The 19,227-nt window shown below is 40.9% G+C and overlaps 1 protein-coding gene across 2 annotated transcripts; it reads left to right on the top strand.

Annotated features, from left to right (window-relative positions):
- Positions 1 to 1,001: 1,001 nt before the first annotated feature.
- Positions 1,002 to 9,431, top strand: aldob.L (aldolase, fructose-bisphosphate B L homeolog). Of its 2 annotated transcripts, none has more exon segments than NM_001086098.1 (8): positions 1,002 to 1,049; positions 5,001 to 5,124; positions 5,365 to 5,631; positions 5,741 to 5,901; positions 6,408 to 6,491; positions 7,136 to 7,310; positions 7,414 to 7,613; positions 8,077 to 9,431. In NM_001086098.1, coding segments are annotated over 7 exon segments (1,095 nt in total). In that variant the 5' UTR covers positions 1,002 to 1,049; positions 5,001 to 5,012; the 3' UTR covers positions 8,173 to 9,431.
- Positions 9,432 to 19,227: the final 9,796 nt, after the last annotated feature.

The following is a 19,227-nucleotide window of genomic DNA, read 5'->3' as shown; positions in this document are numbered from 1 at the left end:
CCTAGGGGCACCAAAAAAGTAAATCTGGCCCTGAATTTACCTGGCCCTAGCAACTATGGGGCATATTTAGCAAAGAGTGATCTCCACAATTCACTAGAGTGAAATTCTGCCACTCTCCATTCATGCTTCGTTTTCCGAAGGCGACCGAAGTTGCCTCACGAGGAAACTTCGGAAAAGGAATCGCTCCGAGTGCCGTCCCACCGGCGATTTACATTCTAGCCAGCGGTGGGGCATTTAGGGGAGATTAGTCGCCCGAAGAAAAGGCAATTTGTCGCTGGAGCGACTAAACTCACTAGAATCTTAGCGTGTGTCACCACCCTAATGCTTATCCTTATGATCAATTTCCCAGCCAGGTAGCTAAAAAACATGCAAGCTAGTAACTGGGAAATACAATATATCAGTAAATCATTTCTTCAGCATTTCTGTACCAAACTCTAACAAGGGAATCCCACACATGGCACAGGCATTGCAGAGTGCCAACTTCTTAAAACTTCTTGATTTAAGTCAGCTTGTTTATTGCTGGCATGTTTGTGTTGTGTAACTTGTGCTTGTGCTGGCGCCAAGAAGTTCTCCTGAGGAGAGGCTCGAAACTCTAGTGGCGGCTTCAGGTATCGCAGCTATTAAAATGAAAGCGTTTGAAGGGAATAACAACTGCTTCCAACCAGACCCCCTTCAGGGAAGGCGGGAACTTCGATTGCATGAGGTGAGATTGTCTCCTTCCCTGAAAATAACCTTCGACTTTTTATTTTTTAATGTAAAAGTACAAAGCCAGCAGGGGACAAACAAACAGCTGACGTGACACCAGCCACAACCAAACTATCTCGATTGAACTTTGGCCACACTGACTGAAAGTGCTCTCCCACTTCAACGATTGGTCAGCTGCGGAGGTGTGTTCGCCGTGTGAGCCTATCAGAAAGCAGATGAAATGTCTCCGTCAAACCGCCCATTGGTCTATAGGTGACAGGGAATAAAAAGGAAGCTGATGTGGCCACTTCTGTCTCGTCACACCTAGGAGTCTCTGCTGCTACTTCTCTGCTTCTCTCACAGCAGTAAGTACTCTGGCTGGGAAGGAGGGCTTTAAAAGGGTTTATGGTATGTGCAGAGTATGCAATGTCTGTAGTATGTGCAGTTATTTCTTGTAGGGTACTGTAACAACTTCTGTTTACTTGCTGCACTAAATTGCCAGTTTATTAACCAATTCTCTGTTGTTTATCTACTCTTTACCCATATAGACTTTTTGCATGTTAAAGCAGTTTGAGTTAACCTTTAGTATGATGTAGAGAGAGATATTCTGAGACCATTTGCCATTGGTTTTCATTATTTAAGTCATTTTTTTTATTCAGCAGCTCTCCGGTTTGCAATTTCGGCAATCTAGTTGCTAGGGTCCAAACTACCCTAGCAACCATGCATTGATTTTAATAAGAGACTGGAATATGAATAGTTGAGGCCTGAATAGAAAGACGAGTAAGAAAAAGTTGCAATAACTGTTATTGTAGCCCTGCAGAGCATTTGTTTTTTAGTTGGGGTCAGTGACCCCCATTTGACAGTTGGAAAGACTCTAATAAAAGAAGGCAAAAACTGTAAAATTATAAATACTAGCTGAAAAGTTGCTTAGAATTAGCCATTCTATAACATACTCAGGGTAAGGGCACACGCTAAGGTTTCGGGGAGATTTAGTCGCCAGGCGATAAATCTCCTCTTCTTCAGGCAAATAATCTCCCTGAAAAGCCTTCCTGCCAGCTAAAATTTAAGTCGCCATTGGGATGGCACTCAGAGCGCTTCATTTTCTGAAATGGCTCGAAGTTTCCTCATGAGGCTACTTCGGAAAACAGAGCGCTCCTAGTGCCATTTCGGGTAGATTAGTTGCCCGAAGAAGAGTCCATTTATCACGGGCAAATAAATATCCCTGAATCTTATCATGTGCCTTTACCCTAAAAGCTAACTTAAAGGTGAACCACCCCATTAATGAGCATACAGGGGAGCATGCAATATTTATTAAAGGGGATCTAGACCCTGTTGCTTAACCACAATTTACCTAAATGTCGCAGGACTACAAATCCGAGTTTTCTATAACTAGGGTAAAAGCATGCTGAGAGCTGTAGTCCAACAATAGAACTTTTCGACAGCTCTTCAGAGCCAGCAACTGCATTAAATGAATCCTGCAATGAGAATCCCACGGGTTTTTCTCTGCTCCATGTTCTTTATAGCTGCAGTTGGAAGCATTAAGCACAGTTTGCCCAGAAACTTTACAATGTAATATAATGAAGCTAAAATGACACAATAATCTCTGTATGTAAATTAACATTAAGATGCCTGACACAGTGCTGGGATCTGCATTCTCACTGCTTATGGGTTAGCACAATTCTTATTGCATTTTTGGTCAAGTTCTGTAGAGAACCAGTGGATACAGTGGGACAGTTTTATAAAGACCTTAGAATTTATCATTAAAATCCCCTTTAAAGAGGTTATTCATCTTTAAGTTAACTTTTAGTATGATGTAGAGAGGGATATCCTGAGACAATTGTTTTTTTTTTTAATATTTATGATTTTCAAGTTACTTTTATTCGGCAGCTCTCCAGTTTGCGATTTCAGCAATCTGATTGCTAGGGTTCAAATTACCCTAGCAACCATGATTTGAATAAGAAACTGATATACGAATAGGAGAGGCCCGAATAGAAAGATGAGTAATAAAAAGCAGCAATAACAATACATTTGTAGCCTTACAGAGCATTTGTTTTTTTTTAGATGGGATTAGTGACCCCCATTGAAAAGTTGGAAAGAGTCAAAAGAAAGCGGCATTTAAAAAACTATAAAAAACAAATAATGAAAAGTTGCTTCGAATTTGCCAATCTCTAACATACTAAATGTTCACTTAACCTTTAACCAAGAGCTGCAGGCCGAAAATATTGCAGATACTGAATAAACACATTCAGCATTTAAATGTCAATAAAACATTTTAATTTTAATTTTAGTCAGATGGCACACTGGTGATTATAAGTGCATTAGCTTGGGGGGGGCATTATCTGAAATATCTGCTATGGCAATTGCCTGCAAGCAAATAATTGCAAATGTGGATTGCCACGTTTCCAAGTGCCAACCCCCTAAGAGTTTGTACTAAAGTTTCCAGGAGATCGAGTTTGAATGATTTGGTACTGACCTATTTGAGCTACTGAATTTTGTGGGCACCAGCTTGCCCTGTGTTACCCATGTTACCGGCCCTTTAATCCTCAGAGGGCTGTCTAATCTTTGTTACTTTGACTTGTTTGTTCCAATCTGTAACAGTTGCAGACATCAGCATTTATGGAAAACAGTCAACAGTACAGTATTCTCATTTGGCACACTTACTGCTTTCCCCCAGCATTTATGCCAGCCAGTTTGTAGCAGATACATGTCTGCAAAATAGAGAGTTGATCATTTTATTTTTCTCTCTCTGACTATCAAAGTCTGACCTGCCACCTTCATATAAGGTTACCTGATCATTAAAAAAACGAGGGACACTTCCAGTACTTGCAAGTTGCTGAGCTGTGACAAACAAATGCAGGTAAATGAAATACTTTCAGTGCAGCCCCATTAGCTGCAATAAATCTGTGCTCAAGAACACACACCTTACCGCCCAGATGTTTATCAGGGTGGAACAGGTCTGACTACCTTTTGCCTAAAGAACATAAACACCTTGTGCAGAGTGATCCTTATGCACAGTGACCCAGCAGCACTTGCTTTTATGCTAGCCTGCAGATTACAGCTCCATGCAATTGTTTCTTAAAGGCAGCAAAACATCATTAAAGGGTTGTTCACCTTTGAGTTCATTTTTTGTATGATGTAGAGCAGCGGTCCTCAACCTTTTTTACCCAAGAGCAACACTCAAGTATATTGGAGAGCAACACATGCAAAAAGTTACAAAAAAGGGCTGTGATTGGATATTGGTAGCCCCTATGTGGACTTGCAGCCAACAGGGGACTCTGTTTGGCAGTGTACATGTTTTTTATGCAACTAAAATTGCCTTTAAGCCAGGAATTAAAAAAAAATAATCACCTGCTTTGAGGCCACCGCGAGCAACATCCAAGGGGTTGAAGAGCAACATGTTACTCACGAGCTACTGGTTGGGGATCACTGATGTAGAGAGTGATATTCTGAGACAATTTGCAATTGGTTTTAAATTTTTTATATTTGTGACTTTTGCGTTAAGCTTTTTATTCAGCAGCTCTCTAGTTTGTAATTTCAGCATCAGATTGCTAGGATACAAACTACCCTAGTAACCATGCATTGATTTGAATAAGAAACTGGAATATGAATAGGAGAGAGAGCCTGGATAGAAAGACGAGTAATAAAAAGTAGCAATAACAATACATTTGTAGACTTGAGTATTTGTTTTTTTAGATGGGGTCTGTGACCCTCATTTGAAAGCTGGAATCAAAAGAAAAAGGCAAATAATTAAAAAAAAACAAGATCAGAGCAGATAATGGTAGTGATAGCCACCAACACAACTGAGCATCTCTGTGCTACAGGCAGACAGTAAGGTTTGGACAGTTCTCATTCAGTTAGGGAGTGGGGCCATAAGACCAGTGTATATGTGCCAAATTTAAAAAAAAATGCATGAATAGAAAATGTTCTCATGAATATCAATTTCTACACTAGTGGTTGCCCAAACTGTGCGTGATGGTCCCCCTGGTTGGGTTTGGAGCAACAACTCAGTGGGGCCAGTTATGGTGAGAATTAAAGAGGTTGGACATTTACCCTCTTGGTACACTTGATATCCCTTTAGGGTGCTCTTGGGGTGAATATGGATTTGTTGTCTTAGATATTGCTGGATACTATGACTTATTGACTGATACCACCAATATTTTCCACTATCTGTACTCAGAATGAGCTAAACGGGCCCCTGTCTAGAGGTTGGACCTTGGAGTAAGACTTGAACTGAAATAGTTTGACAGTTTTAACTTAAACATGAAGTAGTTGCCAATAATTTGTTCCTCTGAACTTAACCAATTTTCTGCCTTTAGAATTCAGCAACAATGGCTCCCGTATTCCCGGCACTAACTGCAGAGCAGAAGAAGGAGCTGTCTGAGATTGCTCAGCGTATTGTGGAACCAGGCAAAGGAATCCTGGCAGCAGATGAGTCTGTGGGTAAGAAATCCTCTATGCTGACATTTCTTAAAGTGCCATTCAGCAATAATTATAGATGTCTGCTCAAAACTTTGCACCCTTTTTCCCTGTTCACTGCTTACTATGATTTTCTCTCTCTCCTTTTTTTTCTCCCCCTCTCTCTTACTGTATCATTCCAGCTAAATATTTCTGAACCCTTCTGTCCTTGAGCTACACATATGTCAGAGTGTCTGAGAGATGCTGTATCTGGTTATTATGCAGGCACTATGGGAAGCCGTCTCAAGCGCATTAATGTGGAGAACGTAGAGGAGAACAGACGTCTTTTCCGAGACCTTCTTTTCACTGCAGATCCCAGTCTGAATAAGTGCATAGGTGGTGTCATTCTTTTCCATGAAACTCTCTACCAGAAGTCTCGCAATGGAACTCCCTTCCCCAAACTCCTCAAGGATCTTGGCATTGTTGTAGGAATTAAAGTAGATAAAGGCACTGCACCTTTAGCCGGGACTGATGGAGAGACCACAACTCAGGGTACACTTGAATTTGTCTTTGTAACTGTTTATGGTGCCTTTTGTTCTTGTTATCTTATTACTGTTAAGACTCATGATTAATCTTTTGGTGCTTGTCTTGTGTTTCCCAGGTTTGGACGGGCTTGCAGAAAGATGTGCTCAGTATAAGAAGGATGGTGCAGATTTTGCAAAGTGGCGTTGTGTGCTGAAGATCTCCGATTCTGCGCCATCAAGTCTTTCTATCCGTGAGAATGCCAATGTTTTGGCTCGATATGCCAGTATCTGTCAGCAGGTATGTTTCTCTATGTCAAACATACAAAAATCACCCTAGTGGAGAGTGTTGTATTGCATGTAATTTCTGTATCGATCGCAGATATGCATTGCGGTGCTATCCAGCTTCATAGGTAAAAGGCATGTTTGTTGGTCTTAGTTTGTGGACAGCTAACTAACCTGTATTGGTTTGCTTTTTTTTTTTTTTAAAACAAACCTACCGCAAGTCCCCATCAGATGGGATCACAAACTTTACTTTAGGCAACTGGCACACTTCTTTTTTGCTCATTTGGAAGGTCAATAGTTGGGTAAATATGGATTTGCTCTCCTAGATATTTTTGAAACATTGACTGATACCAATATTTTCATATTTTTGTACTTGTTTTCATTAGCTGGGTGGAGGGCAGCCTTCAAGTGAGGCTTGACGTGAAAAGGTTTGACAACAACAATTATAAAGGATGATGTCTTTCAGTCCAATTCAGAAATCTTCCTAATGTTAAGGTTTTATGCTCTCCTTGTCTTCAATAGAATGGACTTGTGCCAATTGTGGAACCAGAAATCCTGTCTGATGGGTCACATGATCTCCAAAGGTGTCAGTACGAGACTGAAAAGGTAAGAATTACATACAGCAATCTGAACCTCTGAGCCATAAGCATCATAATTACAATGCAGAATAATTAAATGGTGAAGTGTGGCGGTGTAAATTAAACTTTTGGTGTAAATCCAACTCCAAAAGAGGTTTAGACTGTCAGATCCAATCTACTTGTGCCCCCTACATTGACCAGGATTACGTAGCAGTTAAATAGGCTGTACCCAGCAATTTCATTTTCAAAATAATCTCCATCACATCCATTGTGCACCATTGTTGATCGAAAAGGACCTATAGTGTTTCTACCCAACCATCAGATATTTTTCGTATGTAAATGTATAGTAGCGTACAGAAGACTGTAGGGCTCATTTATAAACACTGGGCAAATTTGCACCCGGGCAGTAACCCATAGAAATCAATCAGTGATTTAATTTTTTAGCTGCAGGGTGAACACTGAAAGCAATCATCTCATTGGTTGCTATGGGTTACTGCCCAGGACAAAGGTATTATAGGATATACATAATAAAAATGTATAAAATGTGTGCTCAGTGTCCAGACAGAGAGGGCAGGCACATACAAAACTTTGGACAAGAAGGCAATCTACACAAAGGTAAATATATGTATTAATCCAATAACTCACTGGTATTGTTATCTCTCCTCAAAAAAGGTGCTGTCTGCTGTGTATGCTGCCCTCATTGAGCACCATGTATATCTGGAAGGAACCCTATTAAAGCCAAATATGGTCACAGGTGGTCAGTCTTATTCACAAAAATATACCCCACAAGATGTTGCCATGGCCACTGTCACTGCATTAAGACGTACAGTACCTCCTGCAGTTCCAGGTATGGTGATAGTTTTTGTTTTGTAATATGTTCAGTGGTACCATTTGTTTGTTAGTTGTCCATCTCCTTATTTCTTACTGTATATTCCATGTGTATCTTGCAGGTATCTGCTTCCTCTCAGGAGGTCAGAGTGAAGAAGAGGCCTCCCTTAACCTCAATGCTATGAATAGCTGCAGTCTTGTTCGACCATGGCGTGTGTCCTTCTCATATGGTCGTGCTCTACAGGCATCAGCTCTCTCTGCCTGGCTTGGAAAGAGTGAGAATGAGAAAGCTGCTCAGGAAGCCTTTCTTAAGAGAGCGAAGGTAAGGATTTTGCCTTTCTTATTGTTTTGCCAATTGTGTCTCAGAGAGAAGCTGGGCATAGATCGTTAAATTTGCTTCTTAGGCAGAGCAGCATACAAGTGGATTTTTAATCAATTTAGCCACAAGCATGCTGGGCTAAATTGGGTAAAAATCTCACCTTGATTTGGCCACTCACAACTGACCCTGATCTTGGCCTGGGTACCAAATATTTGCAATATAATGCATGCTTACAGAAACCCAATGTGATATTGGCCTAACCTAACCGCTTAGCTGATTTTGCCTGATATTGACCAGGGAAGTCATCAGCACCCCCATATACATATACAAGCCAATAAGCTGCTGTCAGACTTTTAACTTGCAGCCAATAGGATTGTTGCTGCATGCTTAGAAATATTTAAGAAATGTCTGATTTTCATACCTTTTATGGCACTTGGATAACCTTTCACTCGTGTTTTCTTTGCAGATTAATGGTTTGGCAACTCTTGGACAATATGTTCCATCTGGATCTTCAGATTCTGCTTCATCTCAGTCCCTGTTTCAGCCTAGTTACACCTATTAAAGGTTCGGACTGTGAGCTTTTCCAGTTGTTAAACACACAAAAGTCCAGCAAAATCTGCTTTCTGTGACCAGTCTCCAAAGACGACGACGATGTTTTACCAACATTCCAAATAGAATATTTTAAAGAATGAGAATATTTGTATGCCAATTTAGTACCATACTAATGGTATGGGCCAAAATCTGTATATTTCAATTTTATTTCAGTGCTCCTTGTACCCTAAATAGTTGAAGCATTTGAGCCAGATATATATATATATATATATATATATATATATATATATATATATATATATATATATATATATATATGTAAATGTATTCCTGCCACCTCATTAAAATTGATCCTTACATACAAGACATGTACTTCTATTTGTTTTACAATAATGTCAACTTTAAAGGAGAAGGAAAGCTACCGAAGCAGTTTATTTCCAATAGATTAGGCACAATAGTGCAAGCTTTAACACTATATTTTTTCTGCAGAATGCTTTACCATACCTGAGTAAACACTCTAGAAGCTTTCTCTGTTTGTTTAGGATAGCAGCTTCCATATTAGCTTGGTGTGACATCACTTCCTGCCTTCCCTTTCTGTATAATGAGCTCCCTCTTACCTTTGAGTTAACTTTTTGTATGTTATAGAATTGCTAATTCTAAGCAACTTTTCAGTTGGTATTCATTGTTTTAATTATTTTGCCTTTTTCTTCTAACTCTTTCCAGCCTGGAAATGGGGGTCACTGATCCCATCAAAAAACAAATGCTCTGTAAGGCTACAAGTGTATTGTTATTACTCATCTTACTATTCAGGCCTCTCGTATATTCATATTCCAGTCACTTATTCAAATCAATTAATGGTTGCTAGGGTAGTTTGGATCCTAGCAACTAGATTGCTGAAATGGCAAACTGGAGAGCTGCTGAATAAAAAGCTAAATAACTCAAAAACCACAATTAATAAATGAAGACCAATTGCAAATGACACATCTCACTAAAAGTTAACTCAAAGGTGAACAACCGCTTCAAGTGTAACAAATATGCTGCAATTGAATATACTATATAGCATACATACAACCTGCAACCATTAAATACATGCTTATAGTTGACATCTGTCATGAAGCAAGAAATATCTATATATTTCATTTGTGAAGCTGAGTTTAAAAAACATTCTGTTCTCCTTATAAATTTTAGTGCCTCTGGGAGTAAAGATGGAAAACAATAACTATGTCTCCTAATACAGAGATATAAATATTTTGTATTTTATAAGCATCACTGTTGTTCCCAGCCTTGGTCTCAGTGATTGCGGAGCAAAGATATGCGCATTGGAATCTGACCTGTGGTGCTGGGTGAGTGAGTGTGTTCTCAGCACTACAGAGGAACAGCTGACGTCAGCAAGTACTGAGTGATATGATTGGGGAGAGGGTCAGGCTCCTCTGCAATGGAACAAAAGTCCAGAATTTGCAAGACGTTTATTTCCTCTTTAAAAACTGGTTAGAGGATTTACTTTTCTTTGTGCATGATCTTTCATCCAGTTCTCTTTTTATGTACAAAGAGCATCACAGAACAGTTCTCTGCAAAATGTGTTTTCTGAATTAGCCGTGTATGTTTTCCCCCAGCAATTTTCATTTCGGGATGATTTGTCGCCCACAGTCCCGCCAGTCCTTAAGAGGGAAACAATTCTTAACAATTTTAAAAACTCTCTACAGATGCCCAACAACTTCTTTAATTTTTACAATTTGTCACCCACAGATGGATTGAGACAACTCAAGGGTGACAAATTGCTTGATATCTCCCAGTCTGCAGTTACCCTTATAGTGACCTGCTCTCCTTGGAAAAGCAGTATACTGTATTTACTTAACCAGGGTCTGTGTTTGGAGACCTGTTAATGGAAAGGGGTGTGCATGTACCCCCATGGAAGAGAACACAGCAGGGTTCAAATGGGGAGATCTTAGGTGCAGAAAAGGAGTGTGTAGATGTCAGTGAAGGTCCTAGTTGGAAGGTGAGGGTTAACAATAGGGCAGATGGCCACTGGACTGTGGTGCATAGCGCTCCCGCACTTAAAATATTACTACTATGCTACGCAGCTGATGTATATACACAATTGGCTTGCACCGAATCCTGAGAATCCACTTACGACACTGCATGCCACTATGGCGGGATCCCTCGAAGCGTTGAGAAACGCGCCTTATAGGAAAGCCAGGGACACCCCTGAACTGCCACCTGTTTTATCAGTTCCACAGAAAATATGGGCGCTTGCCACGCAAATAGTATCCAAGTCACACCCCCAACCTTCGCCAAATGCACCACTTTGGAGAAATTCTAATTTCACAAGTTTTGCCCGATTACCCGATTTTCATTACTGGCCCAAAGTGGGAGTCCGCCATCTGAAGGACTTACTAGTGGAAGGCACCTTTCCCACCCTGGGCCAATTAAGAGAGCGCCTAAGTCAGCCCGATATACAGCTATTCCGGTATTTCCAGCTGCGCCATGTGTTTAGTTCCCAATTTGGTTCTCTAACACCAAACACAGCGACCTCATCCTACGAAAATAGACTGTGGGATCCAGACCCAAGCAAACTAATTTCTGTAATATATAAGTCCCTGATACCTATCATGGGGAAACCCTTTGACAAAGTGAGAAGTAAATGGGCTGTCGACATGCCCCACTTGAGCGATGAGATGTGGGCAGAGGCAACTGAGGGGTTATATGACTATCTAATCTCCACCAAAGATAAGATGGTACAGTACAGAATAATTCACAGGATGTATATCACACCGCTAAGGCTAAAAGTAATGGGCAGGAACCCTACCGCTTCGTGTCCAAAATGCAATTCTCCAGACTCAGGTTTCTTCCACTTGCTGTGGGCATGTCCGGTGGTATATAAATACTGGGCAGAAGTAGTGCAATACATTAATGAGCAAGTCCTCTTACCTGGCATTCTTGCCCCGGAGGTATGCTTGCTGGGGGTACTAGAGGACACGGCCCCACTGATTAAGAACCGCACCCTACTAAAATCACTGTACTTCTATGCCAAAAAACATGTGGCAATGAAGTGGATGAGTCCCCTTCCCCCACAGGTCCAACAATGGGTCAGATTAGTAAACAGTATCCTGCCAGCTATTAAATTAACCTATCTGGCCAGACGGTGCCCCCAGAAGTTTGAAAAGGTTTGGGACCCCTGGTTGGATGTCAATCCAGGGGTTACCCTCTAAGACTACATAGGTAATTGCCTCATGTAGCTACTCTCCCAATGCCATTTATTCCCCTCTGAGTTAAGTTTCCTCCCATTGACTATTGGAATGTGCCTTACTGTATACTCCTGCTGTGTATAACTTACTATTGCCCGCTAAACATGTCATTTTATTTGTATGGTCATAGCATTACAACTTTGTGTTTGTGCTGTTGTGTTGTGAAAATGTTAAATAAAAACCTTTTTTTAAAAAAAAAACAATAGGGCAGATGGTATTGTTGTAGGAAACAGCCTGAACTTTTTCATCTTAAAAGACAAGGAAATGGTCACCTGGGCTCCCAGGCACTCTCTAGTCATTATTATTGCTTACCTCAGACCCCAGTCTGCTTCTCCTCTTTACTGAAAAATGTTCCAGCCTTAGTTGCTATCCTATTGAGCACTGTGCTGCCATCTTTTCTTTTGTCCAAAGGATCCCTTGAGGCTGTCTTGGACTGTACACATGTGCAGTAGAGTAAAATCAGAACTTATGGTGGCCATAGACAGACAGATAATATCGTACAAAACACATTTTCGTACGATGCTCGGTGCATCTATGGTGGGAAAAGAGCCAGCAGAAGACTTGGATATTGGTCGGCTCGTCGATTGGGCTGGACGGAAAATTCTGATCGGCCATTGTTAGTGCTGAATCTTCAGATACAGGTAGAATTCTATTGTTCCTACCTGTATATCTGACAATTCAGTGTTTATTGAAACAAAGGATCTTACTTGGAAAGATCTTTTCCAAGAAAGATCATAATTGTTACATATGTGGCCACCTTTAGAGATTAGAATCCAAACATGACTGCACACGTGCGCTCTCCAGGCAAGGGATCTCTGAACAAGTAGAGTAGAACCTGGGCCAATGGATTTTTCATGGTTTGAAGTTAGCAATTATAATCAATGGGGGGGAGTGTAACAAATTGTCACTGTCCTCTCCAGGTATCAACCATTTCCTTCTCCTTAAAAATGAAAGGGGTACTATTGCGACAATAAAAAATGTAATAAAAGCTTTATCTCTGAAATGAAACTCCTGCACGAGGAGAGAATGAAGAGAGACAGATGCTGAGAGAGGAATGGAGAAGAAACTACAGTCTCTTTAATTGATTATATTTAGAAAGTTTCTTAGTTCAGTGAGATGAAGCTTAGTTTAAATTTAAATTTTTGCTATAGTTCCCCTTTACAATGTATGCTACCCAATCAGTGTAGGCCTGTTTCTAAACTCCAGAACAAGTACTGACTGCAGAATTACATATGGAAAAAAAATCTGTACACTATTAAATCAGTACACGCTGATGAGAAACTCTTCCTGGTGAAAGCCTTTGTCCATAGAGTGGACCATGAATAACTTATTAGGCACGACAGATAGAGGACACTTTGGGGGTTATTGATCAAAGGTCGAGTAGCGTTTTCTCAAAAAATTCAAGTTTTTCAAGGATAGTTTTCAGTCAAAACTCAAATTTTCAGGTTTAAAAAAAACTCGATTTTTTCGGGGTTTAAAAACAACACAAATCTTTTGGGTTTTTTATTAAAAAACTAAAATTTTTCAAGATTTATTATACCCCGAAGTTGGAAATAGCTTTAATCTGAAAAAACTCCAGCTAAAACCTGTTGAGGTCATGTAGAAGTCAATGGCAGAGCCTCAGAGGTCCTTGGAACCATTTGAAGATGTTAATGATGTTTGGGTTTTTTTCAGTGGGTTTCGCGCGAAAACTTGATTAATTTGAGCAATTTGGGTTATTTCCGCAGAAACTTGATTAATTTGAGTTTTCAGGTTTTTCTTGTGTGATATAAGGAGAAGCACTGATTTTAAATGTTACCAATGCAACGGCCGTGCAGAGTTTGTTAGAACCTTGTACTCTTTTAATAGAGTGTGTAAAGGATTTCATGAGAGGAGAAGGCCCGTAGATACTGGTTAATGTTTATGGAAATGTTTGCTTCAGAGAGGTAAAGTCCATAGTTAATTTGTAATAACATAAGGCTTGGGTTAAAAGGAACACAATGTGAGAGACACAAATGGTAACCCTGCATAAATCTGTTAAATCTGTTAAAGTCGGAGGCTGTACAATGGTATCATTTGCCTTTGCCTTTAGTCTATGACTAAATAGCCTCAGGACATGGATTGCAACTGAAGAGGGAGACGTCCTTGGTTTCTTCTGGGCTAACAGATAACTATTTCATTCATAATAATGAATACAGAATCCAGGTGTTCAGTAAATACACAGAAACTATGGGTCAGGGACAGTTTGGCCTGCCACTAAAATGCGTGGACATAAAGATCTGTTAAAACTGAACAGATCCCTGACCAAACCATCGCTCTATAAATGACCATTTTAATTATAAATGCTGTGGTTGCTTATGGTTGCTGTGGTGTGTCTTTGCAGGAACACTCCTAGGGTTGCCACCTGGCCGGTAAAAATGATGCTTGATGCCAATGTTATTAATTGGAAAAAACTGCAAGAATATAGGAAGGCTGGTATGTTTTTTCCAGAAAAGGTGGCAACCCTACTCACACCTGCAGCAAAGCCATTTTCTTTATGGTCCTTGATTTGGTATGGAATGTGTTATCCAGAAAGATCCCAAGTACAACAATACCATTTCCTATAGCATCCTATAAACAGTTTGTTTTTTTCCTCTTAGGAGTAGTAAGCTTCAGCAACTTGTCTCCAGCTCCCCTGACTCTGCAACTTTATTAATAACCAAAATAGTCCTCCAATAAGAAACCTACCTGATCTGAGTAACTCTTGCACTGTATTCTTTGTACCTGCATTTGGACTTATGATATATGTGCTTATAAATAAAATTATACATACATATCAGTGGTATGTTTATGGGAAGTTTAGGAAAGAGGGCGCTAGGCTGAAGAATAAAGGACCTAGAAACCTTCAGTGAGAACTCATTTATCATCTACAGACATTTAGGAAGAGCGTAACCATATGGCAAGTGCAGAAAGAACCCGAAACTGTAAATGCCGGGTGCCCTGTAATTCTCTGTGATATATGTAGATTATGGCACGTTACCAAAGCACTTCAAGCCCACTGAGTGTTGGAACCCACTCCAAAAAAGTAAAAGTACATGTGGGGGAGCAGGGGGGTTGCAGTGTTGATGTGTGGAAAACCCGAATGGGGCATGGGGCCTGGCGGGTGAGTGGGGGGCCCTGAGATTTCAGCCCTGGTGGGCCCTGGACCCTCCGTCAGACTTTGAGCACTAAGCACTCTACCACAGTTGCACTATACATTATACTCATATAAAATAATATCTCCAGCACTTCTATCTACACATCTTGCCCCTATACACTCTAAAAACGTTGTACCTATTACACCGTCATCTACTGCTTCTTCACAGGACCATAGTCAAGCCCTTCTCCCACATTCTTTCCCAATTTCTCCTGCTTTTACTTGTTGTTGGTGAGATCTCTGCAAATCTGGATCTGGATCCCTGTCACCCATTTGTTTTGGCTCTTGCCATACTTACCCGTTACATAAATCTATGCAAAGCCTCCAGCCATCTAAATTATGACTTCCCTCTCTTGTCTCTACAACCACTCTGTAACTAATAAATCCACTGTACTCCATAATAGATAAAGTTATACATACATTGACTACAAGCTGTCTTTTTACTGTTGACCACTGGATAATAGGTGGCAAAGGTTATTAGCTTGGTTCTGTACCCTGGAGCTGAAGTCGCAATTTTGCTAGTTGCAAATTTATTATTATTTATTGAGGGAGTCCACCGATGTACCTTGCTCACAAGGGTGCTCTAGGGCTCTAGTAAGGAGTGTTCATATGGACATCCATGGCCTCCAATGAGCTGCACATTACACGGCAGGTGAAGTTCCACCCACTTACGCACCTTTCACTGTCATCTAAAAATAGGGAGGTCCAATACTCATTGTGATCAAAACCAAAAGGTATTTTGCATCTGGTTTTCCACTTTGGACTTTACCTACCATTAGCCAATAAGCCCTTCTATATAGAGAAATCCAGCTGATATTATTTGCTAAGTCATCGACATCTCTGTTACTCTGTGTAAATTCCAGTTTAACCACTGTTGGCTTCTTACTTGTCCCTGAATCTGTTGTTCTACTTGTATTTACCTTTGCCCAGTTTCTTCAAACTGCCTGTTTTCCAAAAGTCTGTTTATCTTCTGTCAATCAAAGCTTTTACACTACTCAAACGTCTTCTACAACTCGCAATAAAAGTTTAAAAGTGTACATCATAGCAACCTTAAAGAGATTGTTCACGTTTAAATGAACTTTTAGTATGATCTAGAGAGTGATATTCTGAGACAATTCGCAATTGGTTTTCATTTTTTATTATTTGTGGCTTTTGAATTAGTGCTGACTCTGCCTCTCTCTGTTATACCACCCCAGGTCAGGATTTGTGGAAAGGTCGCCATTGCCCGGGCCTAGGGCGGCAGGATTTTAGGGGGGCGGCATGCTGCCCAACCACACCCACATTGGTTCAGAAACACTGGGGATGCACAGGAGATACAATAGTTTTTACATTTCCTGTGAGCCAATCCCCATTGCTCCGATCATGATGATGAAAATTTGAGTGAATAAAAGACAGGGGACAGGGGTGACGAAGGACAGCAGGCCTAGGGGCGCCCGCTATGTAAATCTGACCCTGTAACTCCCAGCTGTCCCATTTTTCACAGGACAGTGCCGATTTTGACAGCTCAACCCGCAGTCCCGGATTGTTACTGAAATGTCCCGACATTCTCTTTGATCTCCTGCGATGAACAGCCAGAAAAATATACAACGTTTCTAAAATGTAATTGGCTTTATATAACATATTTTTTTCCAGAAAAGGTGGCAACCCTACCTATAAATGATTATAAATCAACCCCACTGATTTCTATGTAAAGATGATATTTTGTTACCAGCACTGGGGGAGATTTATTATGGCATCACCCTTAAACAGATTATTTATATTGCCTTCAGCTTTTCTCCCTCAACTCTATGTAAACTGCCCTAGTTCTAACCATGTTTTTTTTTAATAATTCCCCCCAGGATACATATATTAGGCCATACACTGGCAGATCCGCTTGTTGGGCAAGATCACTGAATAAACTGATCTGGGTCGTGATTTCACCACTCACATTCAGGGTCAAATCTGGCTGCTCTGATCATTGGGATCCCAGTTTGAGCCATCTATTGCATCATACATTGGGACATTTAAAGGACAAAGACTGAATAGACACGTTGATACAGTCCTCGTCCAATGAGATTTTAAAACCTGCCCAATTTGTGGACAGATATTGGTTAGGCAGGCCTGTTGGTAGGCTCCATACATGAAGTCACTGACTCTGTAATACCAAAGTGACAGCTTGTATCAGCCTGTGTATGGCCACTTCTAGAGCCTTTCCTGGTGTTCTTTGTTATTTAGCCCATATTAGTGGCCCTCCTCTTTATATTTAAACATATTTCCGTAGGCTGGACCTCCAAAACTGAACTCAACTGACTTACAGTGACCAACATTTCTGAGCAAGTCTGAACTATATTACACAATTGTAGAAGCTGAAAGAAGAAACCTAGTTAAAAGGTACACGAAAGAAACAAAAACACACTCTCCTCCCCAAAATAAACACACCCCTACAAGGGATTTATTGTTGTTTTGTTATTTTTACCTGCATTTCTTAAAAGGATTGTTTGCATTGGTTTAATGGTAGCTGATAAGTGCACTGAGCAAGCAGTGTTGTGTACTGTGTATTGCTGGGTATACACAAAGCAGACAACGTTGGCAAATGTTATACCAGACTGCACAGATTTAGACATGTTAGTATATACACATTGATATCATTATCGCATAGATATATTTACTATCTTCCTCTAAGTGCTTTGGTTTGGGCCACTGCCAAATGAGTAGATTTGGGTTCGCACTGGCAACTGTGTGACCAGTGTTTATTTACTAACTTATATCCCATATTTTGATGGGCAGATCTGCCTGCCTTTACCAGCTAAACAGTGACTAAGGAAAATATTAGCATCTTATTTTTTTATTTTGCTTTGGTAGAAATAACCCACAGTGTTTGTAAATGTGCTGTTGCCTTTGTCTATGTATATTTGTTGTGGTTCTCTTAAAGGGATCCTGTCATCGGAAAACATGTTTTTTTCAAAACACATCAGTTAATAGTGCTACTCCAGCAGAATTCTGCACTGAAATCCATTTTCCAAAGGAGCAAACATATTTTTTTATATTCAATTTTGAAATCTGACATGGGGCTAGACATTTTGTCAATTTCCCAGCTGCCCCTGGTCATGTGACTTGTGCCTGCACTTTAGGAGAGAAATGCTTTCTGGCAGGCTACTGTTTTTCCTTCTCAATGTAACTGAATGTGTCTCAGTGGGACATGGGTTTTTACTATTGAGTGTTGTTCTTAGATCTACCAGGCAGCAGTGCCGGGCCAACCCAGCCAGGCGCCCTAGGCAACCTGGCCGGTCATGGCGCCGGCTGCGTGTGTGCTTGGGTGCGCATGCGCGAAAGTGAGCTCGAGCGTGCATGCGCGAAAGTACATGCGCTCGAGTGCGCATGCGCAAATGGGTGTGGCAGTCAGGGAGCGACGGACCGGACAATGGGGTAGGCGTCAGAGCAGGTACGTGCCTGGCGCCCCCCCAGCTTTGCACCCTAGGCACGTGCCTACTCTGCCTACCCCTAGTTCCGGCCCTCCCAGGCAGTTGTTATCTTGTGTTAGGGAGCTGCTATCTGGTTACCTTCCCATTGTTCTTTTGTTTGGCTGCTGGGGGGGGGGGAAAGAGAGGGGGTGATATCACTCCAACTTGCAGTACAGCAGTAAAGAGTGATTGAAATTTATCAGAGCACAAGTCACATGACTTGGGGCAGCTGGGAAATTGACAATATGTCTAGCCCCATGTCAGATTTCAAAATTGAATATAAAATAGTCTGTTTGCTCTTTTGAGAAATGGATTTCAGTGCAGAATTCTACTGGAGCAGCACTATTAACTGATTCATTTTGAAAAATTTTTTTTCCCATGACAGTATCCCTTTAAGGTATGATTATCCAAATTACAGAAAGATCCCTTATCTGGAAAACTCCAGGACCCGAGCATTCTGGACAATAGGTCCCATACCTGTATCTATAGCTAATGCTGTTAGAGTAGACACAGGGTGTCCGCTGAAAAAGAAAAGTCATGCAAAAAGTTCCTTAGGGTGCCAAATATGAGCTGTGATTGTCTATTTGATAGCCCATATGTAGACTAGCAGCCTACAGGAGGCTCTGTTTGCCAGTATACCTGGTTTTCATTCAACTAAAACTTGTCTCCAAGCCTGAAATTCAAAAATAAGCATCTGCTTTGGGAGCCACTGGGAGAAACATCAAGGGTTGGTGAGCAATATGTTGCACATGAGCCATTGATTGGGGATCACTGATCTACATGGCAATGGTGATTGGCTCACAGGAGATTTAAAAACTATTGTATCTCCTGCTCACCCCCAGTGTTTCTGAAGCAATGTGGGTGTGGTTGTGCAGCATGCTGCCCCCTAAAATATTGCCGCCCTGGGCCTGGGTGGCCTCTCCACAAATCTGGGCCTGCACCCACACACGTGTGCCAAATAACAATCACAGTCAAAGCGTGGTGGAGGCAGATAAAGGATTAGGGCCTGGACTAGCAGTAGGTGGCAGAAGAGGTAGTCTGTGTTGCTCTCTCCTAATTTCAGCCGATCTGTATGTATGTAACAGAAAACACCAAAGTGTCCATTTTTGTTAGTCTTGCCCATACAAATAGAATACTTAATCATACATCACACTGCAGTGCACTTTTGTGTCTTAAACTTTTTTATTCACTTGAATAAACCTCAATATACTGAGGCAGATAATATC

Source organism: Xenopus laevis, chromosome 9_10L (assembly GCF_017654675.1).
Source record: "Xenopus laevis strain J_2021 chromosome 9_10L, Xenopus_laevis_v10.1, whole genome shotgun sequence".
Classification (NCBI taxonomy): Eukaryota; Metazoa; Chordata; class Amphibia; order Anura; family Pipidae; genus Xenopus; species Xenopus laevis.
The sequence above is the reverse complement of the archived record's forward strand: the minus strand, read 5'-3'. Positions and strand labels throughout refer to the sequence as shown.

Bases quoted from the DNA above. Each gene is read 5' to 3' on its own strand.
- aldob.L (XM_041575481.1), top strand. The intron at 5,125-5,364 runs GTAAGAAATCCT...GTTATTATGCAG, and splicing joins GGCAGCAGATGAGTCTGTGG to GCACTATGGGAAGCCGTCTC. The intron at 5,902-6,407 runs GTATGTTTCTCT...TGTCTTCAATAG, and splicing joins ATGCCAGTATCTGTCAGCAG to AATGGACTTGTGCCAATTGT.